Raw genomic sequence first — 16,074 nt, forward strand, 5'->3', positions numbered from 1 at the left:
GGGGGTTGGAACTGGGTGAGTTTTAAGCTCCCTTCCAAACCACTCCATGATGATTCTATGAGCTGTGATGAGTTTAGCTGCATTAAAGCAACCTCAGGGGGCAGGTTCCCACCCACCGTGCTCAGAGCAGCCCCATGAGGGCAGTGGGGTCTGGTAGGCCTGCCACTGGTGTCCGCATGGCCAAGGTGGGGTGGGGGGGGGGCTGTGCTGAGTGCTCTTGGCTGTTTCCATCCCAGAGCTTTGGGGAAAGCCTCATTCTTCTGGAGCATGGCGCTCGGGGATATCTCCTTGGCCACTATCAGCACCTGCATCAGCATCGCCCACCAGCTCCCCTAATTGATACTAGAGCCATTAGTGCCCTGATGCACCAGGGGCTGCTGGGCGCTGGTGTGTACCAGTGCTATTAACTACTGGGTTTGCAGCTCCCAGGTATTCACAGCTCCCTTTGCCAGGCACAGGGCTATCCTGAGCACGCCACCCTCCACAGGGACTGTCACCATCGGCACCCAGCCAAGGGATCCCCAGCCCTCCCCCGGCCAGCAGGGAGGGGAAACCCACACGGATGCAGAAACCCGGCTATAAAAGCATCCTCCCCGTTGGGATGTGACAGCGCTGCTGGCACAGGAGGTGGCTGCCCAGGGAGAGCGCGATGCCGGCAGGACACAGCAGGAGGGTGCAGCAGTATCTGGTGGTCCTGGCCGTGACCTGGGGTGCCACCATCTTCCCCCCAACAGCCCAGGCTTTGCAGAGGTACCAGGCGTGTGTGTTGCACAGGGTGCCGGGTTTCTCTGCCTCCTCTTGCTTCTGGGTGCTGAGGACCAAAGGGTTCTCCTGCTGCATCCTTTCTGGGAAAACCCTTCCTCCTTTTCTGCTCTAGCACCCCTGTTCTTCCTCGCTCCTCTTCCTCTCTCCAGTTGAGCACCGCATGCGTTGCCAGTATCCCTGTCTCCCAAACCATCAAGGAGGCCAAGAAGAAGGGATGGGCTCGCAAAGTGAACAAGCCAAGCCTGGGGCTGGTTGATGCTCTGGTGCATCCCCCCATGGGTCCGGGAGCTCACCGGGGCCGCGCTGGCAGCCCCACGGTGCTGCGGGTTGCTGCTGCCATCTAGAGCCGCCCGGCTGGCTTGGTTGGAGCGATGGGGTGGGAATGGCCGGGATGCGGGGATGCTCGCGGCCCCCCAGCCGTGTCCTGCCCCACAGGATCGCGCTGCGGAGGATGCCGTCCATCCGGCAGACGCTGCAGGAGATGGGGGTGAAGGTGTCCGAGGTCTTCCCCGAGCTGAGGCACAGCAGAAGCGGCAGCGCGGCCGGTCCCAAGAACGGGACTGCTCCCACCCTCCTCACCAACTACCTGGATGTGAGTCCCACCCCGATGCAGCCCCCCGGTCCCCCCCGCAGGGTGTTTGCTGCTGGGGCTTCGGGGCTGCGTGAGCCTTCCCCCATCCTGAGCTGGGTCCCCAGCGATGCCCCGCGTTGTGGCTCTTCCAGACGCAGTACTTTGGTGAGATCAGCATCGGGACCCCTGCACAGACCTTCAAGGTGGTTTTTGACACGGGCTCGGCCAACCTGTGGGTGCCGTCCTACAAGTGCTCCCCCCTCTACAGCGCCTGCAGTGAGTACAGGGGCTCGGGGGTGATCCGAGCTCAGTGAACGGGGACACCTCCCTCCATCCCAAGAGATCCCAGCTCAGAGGGGATCTGCCCTTGCACAGGGGGTCTCTGTTGGTGTCTGGTCCCTTGGCGCTGGGGCGGGGGGGGGGTTCATCACCCCACAGGGGTTGGGGGAACAGAGCTGGTGCTGTCATCGCCACCTCCATCGCTTTCCCTGCTGCCCCTTTTCCTTCTGCCCAGTTTCCCACAGCCGCTACGACTCCTCCAAGTCACGGACGTACATAGCCAACGGCACGGGCTTTGCTATCCGCTATGGCACAGGGAGTGTCAAAGGCTTCCTCAGCCAGGACGTCGTCATGGTGAGCGTGTCCCCTCAGCAAGGAGATGCCCACGTGTGGCTCTGCTCCCCTATATAAGCATTCCCGATTACCCAAGAGTAAGGAGGCTCTTTGGGGTATTAACCCCCTGTGCTGCCACAGAACAATCCTGCCCTTCCCAGGTATCAGACATCCCCATCATCCAGGTCTTTGCTGAGGCCACGGTGCTGCCCGCCTTCCCCTTCATCTTCGCCAGGTTCGATGGGGTCCTGGGGATGGGCTACCCCAGCCAGGCCATCGATGGCATCACCCCTGTCTTCGACCGGATCCTTTCCCAGCAGATCCTCAAGGAGGACGTGTTCTCAGTCTACTACAGCCGGTGGGTCTTGTGGGGAGCAGGGGGAAGTGGGATTTTGCAGGGCATGGGCATTGCAACCATGGGTTTGCATCTCCGGACTGGGATAACGCTATAGCTGGGGCTGTAGGATCTGGGGTGAGATGGAGGACACGAGCACAGGGAGGGTACCTCGAGGAGCTGGGCTGGAATGAGGCAGCACAAGAAGCAGATCCATGTGGATGCTTCTTTGGAGCTGCCAGGGCTGGGAGCAGCTGCTCCACGCTCATTTGTCACTGTCAGATTCAGGGTCACCAGCTCTGCTGGAGGAGCTGGAGCAATAACAGCCAGGATGGATTTAGTGTCTCACCTTTAGGAAGAATGAAAAAAAAAATCAAAATCTGCTGCAGAAACACCTGCATCAGCAACCAAACATTTCATTTCTTGCCCCAAACTGTTGTGCCTCAGCATCCCCCCCTCCCAGCAGCACCAACCCCTGCAGGAACAGTGGGAGGGCTGGACCTGGCATGGGTACCAGTGACAACCAGACCCACAACCCCATGCTTAGAGCAGGCTCAGTAGCTCTTTACCTCTACTAAAGGTGGATCCATCAATAGCAAACAAAGCCTAACAGTGCTGGCTGCAACTGCAGCCTTGTCTGGGTGCTGCACCCCAGTGATGCAGCCACCCTCAGATCACAAGCTTATGGAGCATCCCTCTCTTTGCAGAGCTTCAAAGTAAGAAGATGAAAAGCATGAGCACTCTTGGGACAGCACCCACTAACAGTCACCAGGCAGCAGATCCCATTCCTGCTGAGCCCAAGGGTCCATAGGAGCTTGCACACTGCAGGAGCCAGCTCTGACCTGCTCCGAGACCTCAGCATGTGGCACCCCCTCTCTTTGCACCCCTATGAACTAACTCGGGGCTCCTTCTGCTCCAGCTTGCTCTCCACCACTGTTCTCCGGGTCAGGCTGGTCCCTTCTCCCCGTGTTTTGGGGAGCAGCAGCCAAGGGGAATCACTCCGCTGCACTTTGCATCCTAGGAATGCTGCCCTGAAACCCGGAGGTGAAATCATCCTCGGAGGCAGCGACCCAGCTTACTACACTGGGGACTTCCACTACCTGAACGTCAGCAAGAGCGGCTACTGGCAGATCAGCATGAAGGGGTGAGCACAGGGAATGCCTTTGCACAGCACCGGGCCTCATCCTGCAGTCATCCATGGGCTGGGAAAGGGCTCCTGGATGCTTGGGAAGGTGGTCCATGGGGATGTGTTTTCCTAGTGGATGCTTTTCCCTCTGGAGGGGAGCGGGGTTGGTTCCTCCAGCACCCAGCTGCATCTCAGTGCTCAGCCAGGAGCTGGGGAATGCAGAGGGGGTGGCACCGTGAGCTGATCCCACTTGGAAGCTGCAGTGGGAGAGTTTAACCCCCATTAGTCCTGCAGGAGGAGTGTGAGGCACTGAAACAATTCCGCTTTGTTGAATCCAACCAAATGAAAGCCACTCGTGATGAAGCTGAGCTTCCACATCCGAGAAGCTTGCAGGGAGGGTTCCCAATGCCCCTGCAGGCTGTGCTTTGGGAGCAGCATGAGCTCTGCCTGCCAGCATTCCCTGGACAAAGATGGGGCACATTCAGCCGTGGTCCTGGCAACCAAGCTGTGGTCACCAGGGGAGGCTCAGGATCACCATGGGAAGCTCAGGGTTGCTCCTCTCCTCTTTCCTGCCCCAGGGTGTCTGTGGGGGCTGAAACGCTGTTCTGCAAGGATGGCTGCTCAGCTGCTGTTGACACAGGAGCATCCTACATCACCGGTCCTGCTGGCCCCATCTCTGTGCTGATGAAAGCCATTGGGGCAGCAGAAATGGCTGAAGGAGGAGTGAGTATCCCCCTAACACCCCACTCCATATCCCCACTGCCTGTACCCTCAGCTGCTTGTACCCCAGCCCATCCCAACCCCATCACATGAGCTCGGCACTGTCTCCTCCTCCTGCAGTACGTGGTGGATTGTGACCAAGTCCCCCAGCTGCCCAACATCTCCTTCCACCTGGGTGGGAAGGCCTTTGGGCTCAGCGGCTCAGCCTACATCCTTCGGGTAAGCTGCATCCCTCGGTGTGTATCAGAGCTGCACCCTCCTGGCTCCCCCCCCAAGATGAACCGCAGGACGATGCTGCTTGGTTTCCCCCAAACCAACTTGTTGCTGCTTCCTTGGGTGGTTTCAGGGCAAGCAGGGGTGACACAGGCAGGGATTCTCCTTCCTGGAGGAAGGAATGTCGAGGCCAGGCTGAGGCGGTTGAGCTGGGGACCACAGAGATCTCCCTTCTGGCACCTCCATCACTGTGTGCGTCTCCTCTTTGCAGCAATCCCAGTATGGGGAGGACATCTGCGTGGTGGCTTTCTCAGGGCTGGACATCCCACCCCCGGCTGGTCCTCTCTGGATCCTGGGCGCCAGCTTCATTGGGCACTACTACACCAAGTTCGACCGGCGCAACAACCGCATCGGCTTTGCCACAGCTCGCTGATGGCCAGGGATGGTGAGGGGGACCAGGACCAGCGAGGAGGCAAGAGCATCACCACAGGGAAGAAAGGATTTGAAGTGCAAACTGGGTTTCCTCTCTTTGTTGAAGCAACAGCACAACCTCCCCTTCTCCTGCTCCTAAATCCCTGCTCTGCTTCCCAAGATTCTCTGCTGATGGGAAGAACGGAGCCTTAAACACATCCTCAAATGTCTGGGAATCAAAGCGGGATGCTGTGGCCAGAGCTGCACCTCCAGGGACTCCCAGGCTGATGTGCAACCGTACAAGTGGCACACAGGGAGCTGCTGCTGGCATGGAGATGCTTGCAGGCTGCAGACGGAGGAGGGATGATTGGTTACTGTTCATGTTATTCTTTACATGGGAGAAAGATAACCTGGCTGTTTAATAAGAGTTTTAGCTGGTGTTAGCCTGGCCCCTCACCATGGCTTTAGTATTAAACAGTCTTAGAGCAAGAGGACACTGAGTCAATGCTTACACTTGCAGAGGGGAGAGATCAGACACATGCAGTAAGAGAACAGGACAAGTGTTCCCCTGCTTGGATCCACCGCTGCATTTACGTCCCCTGAGCTCTTAGGCAGAAGCTCTTCCCTGTGAGGGTGCTGAGGCGCTGGCACAGGGTGCCCAGAGAAGCTGTGGCTGCCCCATCCCTGGCAGTGCTCAAGGCCAGGTTGGACACAGGGGCTTGGAGCAAGCTGCTCCAGTGGAAGGGGTCCCTGCCCGTGGTAGGCGTTGGAGCTGGAGGAGCTTTAAGGTCCCTTCAACCCAAACCAGGCTGGGATTCCATGAAATCAGGGTCTTTTCAAACAGTGAACGCGCTCTTTCTGCAGAAGATGGGATACCCAGGCTTTGCCTGGCTTTCCCAGTGGAGGTCAGGACCATGGGGAGGGGAAGGTCCCTATGGGTCTGATGGGGTTGGCTGAATCCGTCCCTTCCCCTGGGTCTGTTTTCCTCCCCGTTGGCTCCAGCTCACAACCAGAGGCTTGTCTCTGTCCTGGCCGGGTGCAGCGATGCTCAGCGGGAGCACGCTGGTGCTGCCAGCCCCGTGCCAGCTGGAAGGGCAGAGCAGTGCTCCCGGCTGGGGGCTGACATTTCCAGTTCCGCAGGAGAGCTGTGGTGCTTCCAGCTCCAGCCCAGCTCCCCCGTGCCGAGCCCTCTGCAGCACTCATAGAACTGAACCCACAAGGTTGGAAAAGCCCTTTAAGCTCCTCCAGTCCAACCGTTCCCCAGCAGTGCCAAGGCCACCCCTAACCCATGGCACTGAGGCCTCGTCTCCACGCTGTGTGAACGCTTGCAGGGCCGGTGCCTGCAGCCCTGCCCTGGGCAGCCTGTTCCAATGCCTGAGCACCCTCTGGGGCAGGAATTGCTCCTCAGCTCCATCTAAACCTGCCCTGGGGCAGCTTGAGGCCGGTTCCTCTTGTCCCATCCCTTGTTCCTTGGGAGCAGAGCCCAGCCCCTCCTGGCTCCATCCTCCTGTCAGGCACCTGTAGGGAGCCATCAGGTCCCCCCTGAGCCTTCTCTTCTCCAGACTGAACCCCCCAGGTCCCTCAGCTGTTCCCCATCACACTTGGGCTCCAGACCCTGCACCAGCCCCATTGCCCTTCTCTGGCCCTGCTCCAGCACCTCAATGTCTCTCTTGGAGTGAGGGGCCCAGACCTAAACCATGATGTGAGGTGTGCTCATCTCCAGTGTCACCAGCCCAGGTGCTGTGGTCCACATCCAAGCCCTGTGCTGGTAAACGCGCTGGTGCAGCAGAGCACAGCACTTTCTGGAGCAGAGCCTGGAGCAGGCCACTGATCTTGCAGGATCATTTCATCCTGGTGTTCTGCAGCCAGCACTGACTGCTGATGGATTCCCTGCACTGCCCCAAGCGCAGGCTGACACCGGCTGCCTCTCACAGGGATGGGTGGGATGCTCTTGCCAGCATCCAGGGAAACTCGACTTAGAATTAACCAAGCCTTCTGTGTCCTACCCTATACCACAAAGGCTCTGGTCTGGAGAAGAATCAAATGGATGTGAACCTGCAACAAGCGACTTAAGGCCCCATGATGGCTTCTGCCTATAGCGGAAAACGGTCAGGTTGGCCTAAAATGGGGGGGGGGGGGGGGGGGGGGGTTGGTGGTTCCAGGTCCGTTCCTGTTCCTTGTTTTCAAGCAGTGGGAGGGAAATCGGCCTGGGCTGCTGGCGGTGCTGCTCCGGGGCCCCTTAAGCCAGGCCATTAACACCTCTCATCGCCTGCCAGGGCAATTTCCTTGCGGCTGCAAACCCAAACCCGCAACCTCCCCTCGCATTAACACGGGTCTTGATTATGGGCGAGCAATTAGGCCAGGCTCAGCCCAGCAAAGCGGCGGCAGCAATTAACGCCCATCCGATCCAAGCTGACAGCGCTCGCTCTGTATTCAAAACCACGGGGAATTGGCCGGGTTCATTTTAGTCCCCCCTCCCCACGTCTCCAGGATCCATTTAGCTGGTTTCAGCTGTGACATCTGGGGGGGGGCACTCACTGTTCCAGCTACTTGAGGTTGTTATTTCCTCTGATAATAAAGCCTGGCTGGAGTGGGGTCAGCGGGGGGGGAAGACACAGACCGTGCTCCATCCGTAATTGAGGATCTTACTCCCCCCCCAGCCCATTTCTAATCCCCCCAGGGGGTTCAGCGCTCGGTGGGTGACACTCAGCGGCGCCGGAGTGGCTGGTCCAGGGGCTACGCAGCTCTCCGGGAGCTCAGGATGCTCCCAGCGCATCCCTGGTGCAGCATCTCCGTCCCTTTATCCCAGACCCCAAACGGATGTGGGGCTATGCGGAGCCCCCCGGGATGGCTCCGGGGATGAAGTGGGGGAGTGGGGTGGGGGGGGAAGTATCCAGGTGGGGGTCATGGGTGCGGATCCCGGATGCAGATCCCGGGGTACGTGTCCGGGTACGGATCCTGGAATGCGGGTTCCCGGGTGCGGATTCCTGGTGCTGATCCTGGTGCGGGTTTCCCGGCTGCAGGATCCCGGTGCTTATCTCCCGGTGCGGATTCCAGGGTGCGGGTTCCCGGTTTCGGATCCCGGTGCGGGTTTCCAGGGAGCAGGATCCCGGTTGCGTGTCCCGGTGCGGGGCTCCCGGTGCGGGTCCCGCTGACCTCACAATGCGGGCGGGCGCTGCCGCGGGGGGCGGGCCGGTGACTCATGGCTTCCCAACGGCGACCGGCTCCTCCCCGCGGCCGCTGGCCCCGCCGCAGTCACCGGCACATGGGCCGCGGCTCCGGGAGCGCGGAGCTGGGTATGGCCGAGCCGCCCGGCCGCTGCCCCGAGTGCCTGGGACCGGAGCGGGGCGGCGGCAGCGGGGGGGCTCCGGCCGTGCCCCACCTCGGCATCGCGGTGGACGAGGGCGACGTCGTGCCCGGGGCTCTGCGGCTGGTCCGGGAGCTCAGACCCGGCTGGGAGCCGGCCAGGGTGAAGACCAAGGTAAACCCCGCCGGGGGGGGGGGGGCAGAGCGGAGACCCCCGCTCCAGCCTCCCCATCCCGGGGATCATCCAGAGGGGGGTGCAGGGACCACCCGAGGGCGGTTGTGGGGCTCCCCTCCTGGTGCTATGGGGGCAGCTGGGGGGGGCACGAGGTCCACATGAGGGTGGGTGTAGGACCCCGCGTGGGGGGCTATAGGAGGTGCCAAGGAGGGTACGACGTCCTGTCCCCCATGCCCAGTTCTCCCTTCCACTCTTGGATGTGCAGAGGTGCGATGCTACCGACCCGCACCCCCGCGGCAGGTTTTGGGGACCCCCTCAGCAGTCACTGAATGCAAGTGTGTCCCCATAGGGGGACATGGGTGGGTGAAGGCTGGGGGGCTGCATCGCTGGTCCCTCCGCATTCACCTGCAGGTGCTGTACCCCTACCTGCGCCCAGCGCTGCTCGCAGGAGTAGCTGCTCCAGGGAGCAGGTTGTGCCTGGGTTACTTGTTGGCTTCCACCTTTGCCAGGTTATGCGGGCTTGAGCATGGATCCGGAAGGGAGCTGGGATTTGGAGCTGGGATTCAACGCCAGGCTCCTTGCATGGGACAGGGTTTGGCTGTCCAGAGCTGGCAGGGATGGGGAGAGGGGCTTGAAGCTGCTTGACACGGGAATCCCTTTCCCCCTCATCTCTGCCCAGCAGTGGGAGCACAAGGCTGGTGGTGCCTGTGCTCTCACCACGCTCTGGCAATGGGAATGTGGAGGTGGGTGCACATAAACACACACACGTGTGTGTGCGTGTCCTCCGGCGTGCCTGGAGTGTCATTAAAACCCCATTAATAGCCCCGTGTAATTAAATACAAGAGGCTGCAGGAAAACACATACGAAAGGGCAGATGGCAATGGGCAGGAAGCTGGGAGCTGGAGGTCCTCAGAGTGGAGTTGTAGGGGCAGGAAATCGGGCTCTGTGCAGCCCCGAGCACAGACCTCAGTGGCAATGGTTGCTTGGGAAGGACCCAGCTCTGGTATCCAGGCTGTCTCCGGGCATCAGAGGGGGTCAGTGTTCAACAGCAACTTGTGTGTGCGTGCGGGTGCTTTTAATTACAGGGAAAGGGCAAAAAAATCCCTTAGGAGATGGGGGGGGGGAACCCTCCGGTTTGGTTTCCCTTTGCCGCTCTTGTAAGAGCTGTTCGGGAGGGGATTGGAGCGGTGCTCTGGTCCTCAGCTGGTTCCTATTAGTGTCCCCTTCACTCTCCTCCTCACCCTGGAGCTATGCCCAGCTCACACCACCTCCTTGCCTGGTGCTGGTGCTCGGCTGCTGGCAGGGGCTGTGCCAGGGACATGGAAAACCCTCCCGGTGCTTGGTGCAGGGGATGGGAGATGGGGAAGAGGATGCGGTGCAGCCCTTGCAGCCCCCAGTGCTCCAGGTTGTGTCCGCTTCCCAGGGCTCCTGCTCGTCATCCTTGGAGCTCTGTCCTAGGCAGAAACACCTCCACAGGGATAAAGCACAGGCAAATCCATGAGTCAGCCAGGCATGCTCCCTGGGAAGCACACACTCCTCCATCCCTCATCCAGCAGCAGTGACCTGGAGCCAACCCCCTGTGAGGATTCCAGTGTGACTGCACTGGTTTTAGCCTGGCTTTGGCAACGAGGTGCCCTGCGCTCCTGTTCCCCCTTTCCTGCTGCTCCACAGCTGTAGAGGGGAAGGATTCGGGCTGGTGGCAGCGGCCCTGCTCACAGCTGACTGTGCTTTGGAGCTTTGGATGCATTAAGGAATAGCACGGGGCATCTCCCAAGAGGCGTGTTCATTCCTTGGAATAAACCAGGCGAGCCCCTGCGTGCTGTGTGCAGGGTGCTGGCAAACCACGTGTGAGTCTCCAGAGTGAGTGGCCTGGAATTCAGGGGGGGATAAGGCTCAGTAATCCCATTAAACCTGCGGGAAGGGGCTGAGCAGCAAAACAAAGCAGCACAAGGGCTTTGCAGGCAAAGCAGCACCGAGTGTCTTGACGTGGAGCCATTCACCTGCAGCTTGATGGACACCAGCCTCGGGGTGCATGGATGGGCTGTGACATCTCCTGCTTGCCGGATTTCTGGCCTCTGGGGACAGGATAAGGAGAGGAGAGAGCCAAGCGCGGCACCGTGATGGAAACAGATTATCTGCCCTGGGAAAAGCAGCTTGAGAAGGTCCAAGGAATCCCACACCAGCGGAGGGGCATCAGCGCCGTCTCCCTTTGGGTGTTCTCATTCCACTGCTTTGAGTTTCGAGTACACCCTATATATAGGCACCCTATAGAGGAAGGAGCGCGAGCTGCCGAGTGGGATGTCTAAAATTATCCATCCCACTCCCAAGCAATGCTGCTGCTGCTGCAGCATGTGCCCTCGCCCCCCTCCTGCTCCACCACATCACACCCGCTGCCAGATGGGATCAAGACAGCACTGTCATGGGGCGCAGCTTGGCCTCGGTGCCGCGTGGGGCTGAGCATCCTGCACGAGGGTGACGGGGCAGCGGTTTCCTATGGGCTGACAGAGCCTGGACCCTTCAGTGCACTGGAGGCAGCTGAAATCAGCAGGATGGGGCCAGGAGCTGGGTGCAGGCAGCAGGGGTGGCAGCAGCCCCTGCATGTGCGCGGGCAGGAGGCCAAGCCGGGGTGACGGGAGAACAAAACTCCCTTTCCATCTGTGAGGAGCCATCAGAGCGATGACAGGAGACGTCCCCAGCAGAGACATCCCTGCCTATCAGCGCCCCGGCCCCGCGGGGAGGGTCGGGAGGAGGAGATGGGGATGTGTTTGCTCCGTGGTGTTTGCTGTTGTGGTTTTGTTCCCTTTCATTCGGTGCCAAAAGATTGACGCCGATGTTTTGGGAGTGATTCCCGGGGCTGCGCGGGTGCCAAGCGTGCTGGATGCACATCTGGCCCGAGCTATTCCTGAGCTCCCAGGTGGAAAACGGCAGGATTTCCTCCCAGAGCACCAGCTTGGTGCAGTTGCTTCATGCTTCCTTTTACCCATTCCCTGTTTCTGCCTTTCCCCATGGGGTCTGCTTGTGGGGAGGTTCCCCCCACACCTTGCTGACACAGCAGGGATGTACAGGCATCGCCTCTGCCACCCTTCTGCCCCGCAGCTCTTCACCGATGGCATCACCAACAAGCTCGTGGCCTGCTACACGGATGAAGGGATGGTGGACGCGGTGCTGGTCCGCGTCTACGGCAGGAAGACGGAGCTGTTTGTGGACAGGGACACGGAGCTGAGGAACTTCCAGGTGCTGCGTGCCCATGGCTGTGCCCCCGACCTCTACTGCGCCTTCCAGAATGGGCTCTGCTACCAGTTCCTGCCGGGAATCGCGCTGGGGCCCGACCACGTGCGGGACCCCCGCATCTTCAGGTGGGCAGGGACCCCGTGTCCTCGGGTGTGCGGGGCCTGGGATGAGCCATGGGACGGGGAACTGGTGCTTCTCCACACGGAGGGGCTTGCTCCGTGCTTCCAGCTCTCCCCCTTGCTGCCTTTGTTCCGGACATCACCCGTGTGTTCATACCTGGGCGCGCTGGGTGATAAAGGAACCAAAGCACAGCTGGGTTTAACTCCACGTTGGAACTGGATGAGCTTTAAGGTTCCCTCCCACCCGCCCATGGTTCTACGGTGCAGGGCCACCTCTCACCCGCACGTCTGTGTTTCCCTCCAGGCTGGTGGCGCAGGAGATGGCCCGGGTACACGCCATCCACGCCAATGGGAGCCTCCCCAAGCCCATCCTCTGGCAGAAGCTGCACAAATACCTCACCCTCGTGAAGACGGATCTCAGCCCAAAGGTATCCAACCCCAGGTAAAGGCAGAGGGATCCCAAAGAGCCAGGCTCTGGCGTGGGCATCCGCTGCCCACCCATCCTTAAGTCTTCCAAGCACAGAACCAGGGGGAAGAGCCCTGGGTCCCAGGTAATGGTTTGTGCCGAAAGGGACCTTAAAGCTCATCCAGCTCCAACCCCTGCCATGTTCAGGGACACCTTCCCCTGGAGCAGCTTGCTCCAAGCCCCTGTGTCCAAGCTGGCCTTGAAAGGGTCATGGATCCAGCCACGCAGCCAGATCTGGATCAGGATTACTCCATGAGCTAACTCAGGGCCAAGCTGCAAGAGCTGGTGGGATGGAGGTGTCTCCATGCACCCTCCAGTGCCCTTCCTCCTGCCGGTTTGGGGGTGACCTGTGCTGTGCTAGAGCAGAGATAGCTCTCATCTGTGCATAAACAGCACCCAAGCAGGATCTGGCCTGAGCCAGAGACCTGCTCTAATAATCATCCTCTAAGAAGGGTTCTATTCTAAGAAGGGGTTTAAGCCCTTCCTAGAATAAGTTCAAGCTCAAGCCCTTCTTACGGTGGGGATCTGAGCAGCAAGGCTGAGCTGATGGAAGAGATGCTAGAAAACCAGTATAGATTAGAGCAGCCAGTATGGATTAAAGCAGCCAGTATAGATTAGAGCAACCAGTTCCCACTTCAGACCAGTTCATCCCATTGCTGGGTGCCTTGGGTTCACACCGGGTGACTGCTGGGGTGTCTGGAAAGGGTTCGGGCAGCCCCAGGAGGTTGTGGAGGTTGAATGAACCCGATGGCAAGCGAATAATTAACCTGTCCCCGGAGCAGGACACAGCAGGTATCTTTGCTGCAGCCTTTACCCAAGTCAAGTAGGTGATCATTAACCAGCTCCCTTCCTGGAACTGGAACTTGGGAGAGAGTACGTGCCCTGGTAGAGCACAACGCATTCCCAATGCCTGGGGGTTAGTTGGGTGCTTTGGGAGTTCTGGGGCCTTGTGGCTGGATGCAGATGTTAGGGGGGAGAAGGGAAGGGAGCTGCCCTGTGGCATCTCCCTGGGTACCACGCAGCCAAACCTGCCTTCCCCGCCAAAAACAGCCTCATTTGCCCTGCTTTGTGTCACTGATGAGGGAAGCAGGGAGGTTCCCCGTGAGCAGAAGTGATTCCACCCCATCCCTTTCCCCAGCCTCCAGCAGGATGTGCCCAGCCTGGAGGTGCTGGAACAGGAGCTGGCCTGGATGAAGGGAACTCTCCCTCAGCTGGGGTCCCCCGTTGTGCTTTGCCACAATGACCTCCTCTGCAAGAACATCATCTATGATGGGACACGAGGTTTGTGGCGGTGCTGGAGGGGTCTGTCCTTCACCCACCTCCCCAGGGCCGGCAGCTCCATCTTCAGCCCCTCTCACATCCCCTGCCTTTGCCTCCACAGGGCACGTTCGCTTCATAGACTATGAATACACCGGCTACAACTATCAGGCTTTCGACATCGGAAACCACTTCAATGAGTTTGCAGGTGGGCTGAGCTCATCTCCATGGCACTGAAGGTGCCCCATAGGTCTTGCATGGGGAGAGCCCATTGGTTTGCCCTGGGGAAAGGCCCTCTTTGTGCCCCCGGAGCATCACTGATGCTGCTCCCCTCGTAGGTGTGAAGGAGGTGGATTACAGCCTCTACCCCAGCAAGGACACCCAGCTCCAGTGGCTGCGCTCCTACCTGCAGGCCTACAAGCAGCTCACCCAGGGTGACCAAGGGGTGTCCGAGGAGGAGCTGGAGGCTCTCTACGTGCAAGTGAACAAGTTTTCATTGGTGAGTGGTGGAGATGGGAAGGAGCCGGCATCGCTTGAGGGCTGCCCATGGGATGGGTTCCTCTGCAGCTCAGCTGGTGAGGGTGGAGATGCAGGAGTCGGCTTGGGGGCACAAGGCTGCCCCAAAGAGCCTGGAGGCACCTCAGAGGCGCTGAGACCATGGGGTGGGTCAAAGATAGCACTGGGTGCCTGCCATCCCACTGACACGTGGTGAGGGACCGTGTGTTTCTGATAGCTGCGGCCTTGGGCATCCCTTCAGAGAGGCCAGGCAGAGCCACGCATGAGGAAGCCCTCTTTGGCTCTATCTGCCCATGGAATTTGCCAGTCTTCTGGAAACTTGGGGTGTAACACCGGCTGGTTTCCTGGCTGGAGCTGCAGACGCAGAGGCTGGTACCCTGAGCACGCTGTGCAGCTCTTCAGCATCCTTCCCGCTGCATCCCTCTCCCTGGCTGGGATCAGCCTCCGGAGGGTATCAAACCAAACACATGGGCCATACCCAGCTGGCTGCCACCCCATGTCCTGTCATCACAGCCATGGGGCTTCTGGGATCTGGCCAGGAGGAGCATGAGCAGCTCATCCCGCAGGCAAGGATGCTCCAGTGCCCATTCCTGATCCTTGTTTTGTCTGTTGCAGGCATCCCATTTCCTCTGGGCATGCTGGGGCCTGATCCAGGATAAGTACTCTACCATAGACTTTAACTTCTTAAGGTGAGTCTGTCAGGGCTGGGGGTGCATTGACTCACAGTGCAGGTCAATGTTAAACGACAGGAGCAAGAGGATCCCAATGGTCCCTCTGTGCTGGAGGGATCCTCCGTGGCCAGCGGCTTCATGGGCATCCCTCTCTCCTCTCGGCAGATATGCAAAGCTAAGGTTTAAACAGTACTTCAAGATGAAGCCGGTGGTCACAGCCCTGCAGGTCTCTAAATAGCACCTCCAGCCTCTGAGACCCTGAGCTATTTTGTCCTTGCTGCATCCACAGCCCTCGCATCCCCCTCGCCCCATTCCCAGCCCGGCCGGGGCGCGAGGGCAGGTCCGGATGGTGGGAAGGGGGAAGAGAGGAGAGCTCTGCCCCAGCCACCGATGAAAGGAGACCCTGGACATTGCCGAGACTGGACCATGAGATGCTAAGAGAGGACCATGGCCTCGGAGAGGCCCCTGTCTACGTGAGGAAGCCTTTACCATCGCCTTAACGTCGAGCCCCGGTGCCCGGCAGGTCCGTGCCTTGCTGGCACCGCTGCTGCTCTGCCTGGCACCCGGTTTGCTCCCTCTGTGCTGACCCCGAGGGGGGAAACGGGTCCCCCCCATCTGCTCAGGAGTCCTTGGAGCTGCCCAGTTGCTTTTGCTGCCCAATGCACTCGCTTTGCCTTCGCTGCTCCCCTTGTCCCCATTGCCCTGCCTGCTCGATGCCACTGGGGCTCCCAGCCCCTCTGCTGGGTCAAACTGATCCTGGCCTTGGGGCTGTCTCTGAGCGTAGGACCCTTTATCATAGCCCCAGCCATGAGCTACATGGGCTTGGGACCAACCAGTGTGATTTTGCTGGTGGGTGCCTGCACCCTCTGTTGTGCTCTGCTTTTGCTCCCAGACTGCCATCAGCTTCATGGCTTCCCTTGTAGCATCCCAGCTCCGCTTTCCCCATCCTGCCCCTCACATGTGCATCATCCCTGTGGTGCCCATGTGAGGGGCAGGAGGTTGAACAGAGCTCATCCATTCCATGAGCTGGGCACTTCATCCCCTCTCAGTACCATTGTGGGCGATCCTGGCCTGCTGAGCCCTGTCCGGCTCATGTCAGTGGTTGTGCATCAGCTGGGGGAGTGGGATTGGACCTCTCTGCCCCTACCTTGGCTGCTCAGCAAGTGGTATGGGGACAAGGAGCCAGTCCCCTCCATGCAGGCACCTACCCCAGCAAGAACCAGGACTCTTGTTGCATCCGGTGTTTTGTCTTGGTGCAAAATAAAAGCTGCTGGTAGCTGGAAATGGGGCTTGGCCGATCCGTGGGGACTGGTGCCGGAGCAGGGGGAGCATCCCTGAGGGTGCAACTGGACCTTTGTAGCTGGAGTGAGCATGGTGGGGACAGAGGCTGAACCCCAAACTTGCTGCCATGAGAGAAGGGGGAGCAGCCTGGGGTGCATCCTGGATGGATGGATGGATGGAGGGAGGGAGGGATGGATGGAGGGATGGATGGATGGGTGGAGGGATGGATGGATGGATGGACGGACAGATGGACAGGGCAGGATAAAGAGCTGAGCAACAGCACGAGTGCAAAGCAGGTAG

General features: G+C 59.7%; 2 protein-coding genes across 4 annotated transcripts; both read left to right on the top strand.

Moving 5' to 3' along the window:
• The first annotated feature begins 580 nt into the window (after positions 1 to 580).
• Positions 581 to 5,246, top strand: REN (renin). Its single transcript, XM_065698164.1, has 9 exons — positions 581 to 750; positions 1,201 to 1,357; positions 1,489 to 1,612; positions 1,851 to 1,969; positions 2,110 to 2,306; positions 3,304 to 3,426; positions 3,987 to 4,131; positions 4,249 to 4,347; positions 4,613 to 5,246. Exons 1-9 carry the CDS (start codon positions 650 to 652, stop codon positions 4,772 to 4,774), a joined length of 1,227 nt encoding a protein of 408 aa, XP_065554236.1. The 5' UTR covers positions 581 to 649; the 3' UTR covers positions 4,775 to 5,246.
• A 2,708-nt stretch (positions 5,247 to 7,954) lies between these two features.
• ETNK2 (ethanolamine kinase 2) lies at positions 7,955 to 15,777 on the top strand. Of its 3 annotated transcripts, none has more exons than XM_065698467.1 (8): positions 7,955 to 8,233; positions 11,330 to 11,589; positions 11,888 to 12,025; positions 13,188 to 13,330; positions 13,431 to 13,514; positions 13,645 to 13,805; positions 14,438 to 14,511; positions 14,659 to 15,777. In XM_065698467.1, the coding sequence occupies exons 1-8, from the start codon at positions 7,955 to 7,957 to the stop codon at positions 14,729 to 14,731; spliced, it is 1,212 nt and encodes a 403-aa protein (XP_065554539.1). In that variant the 3' UTR covers positions 14,732 to 15,777. The 3 variants fall into 3 exon arrangements, with proteins under 3 accessions (XP_065554539.1, XP_065554537.1, XP_065554536.1); XM_065698465.1 differs by having other exon boundaries at positions 8,167 to 8,233; positions 10,240 to 11,589; XM_065698464.1 differs by lacking the exon at positions 7,955 to 8,233 and having other exon boundaries at positions 9,736 to 11,589.
• Positions 15,778 to 16,074: the final 297 nt, after the last annotated feature.

This window comes from Lathamus discolor, chromosome 19 (genome assembly GCF_037157495.1).
Source record: "Lathamus discolor isolate bLatDis1 chromosome 19, bLatDis1.hap1, whole genome shotgun sequence".
Classification (NCBI taxonomy): Eukaryota; Metazoa; Chordata; class Aves; order Psittaciformes; family Psittacidae; genus Lathamus; species Lathamus discolor.

Bases quoted from the DNA above. Each gene is read 5' to 3' on its own strand.
- REN (XM_065698164.1), top strand. From the start codon at position 650: ATGCCGGCAGGACACAGCAGGAGGGTGCAGCAGTATCTGGTGGTCCTG. The intron at 1,613-1,850 runs GTGAGTACAGGG...CCTTCTGCCCAG, and splicing joins CCCCCTCTACAGCGCCTGCA to TTTCCCACAGCCGCTACGAC. The intron at 4,348-4,612 runs GTAAGCTGCATC...TCCTCTTTGCAG, and splicing joins GCTCAGCCTACATCCTTCGG to CAATCCCAGTATGGGGAGGA.
- ETNK2 (XM_065698465.1), top strand. From the start codon at position 10,910: ATGACAGGAGACGTCCCCAGCAGAGACATCCCTGCCTATCAGCGCCCC. The intron at 12,026-13,187 runs GTAAAGGCAGAG...CCCTTTCCCCAG, and splicing joins CCAAAGGTATCCAACCCCAG to CCTCCAGCAGGATGTGCCCA. The intron at 14,512-14,658 runs GTGAGTCTGTCA...TCCTCTCGGCAG, and splicing joins ATAGACTTTAACTTCTTAAG to ATATGCAAAGCTAAGGTTTA.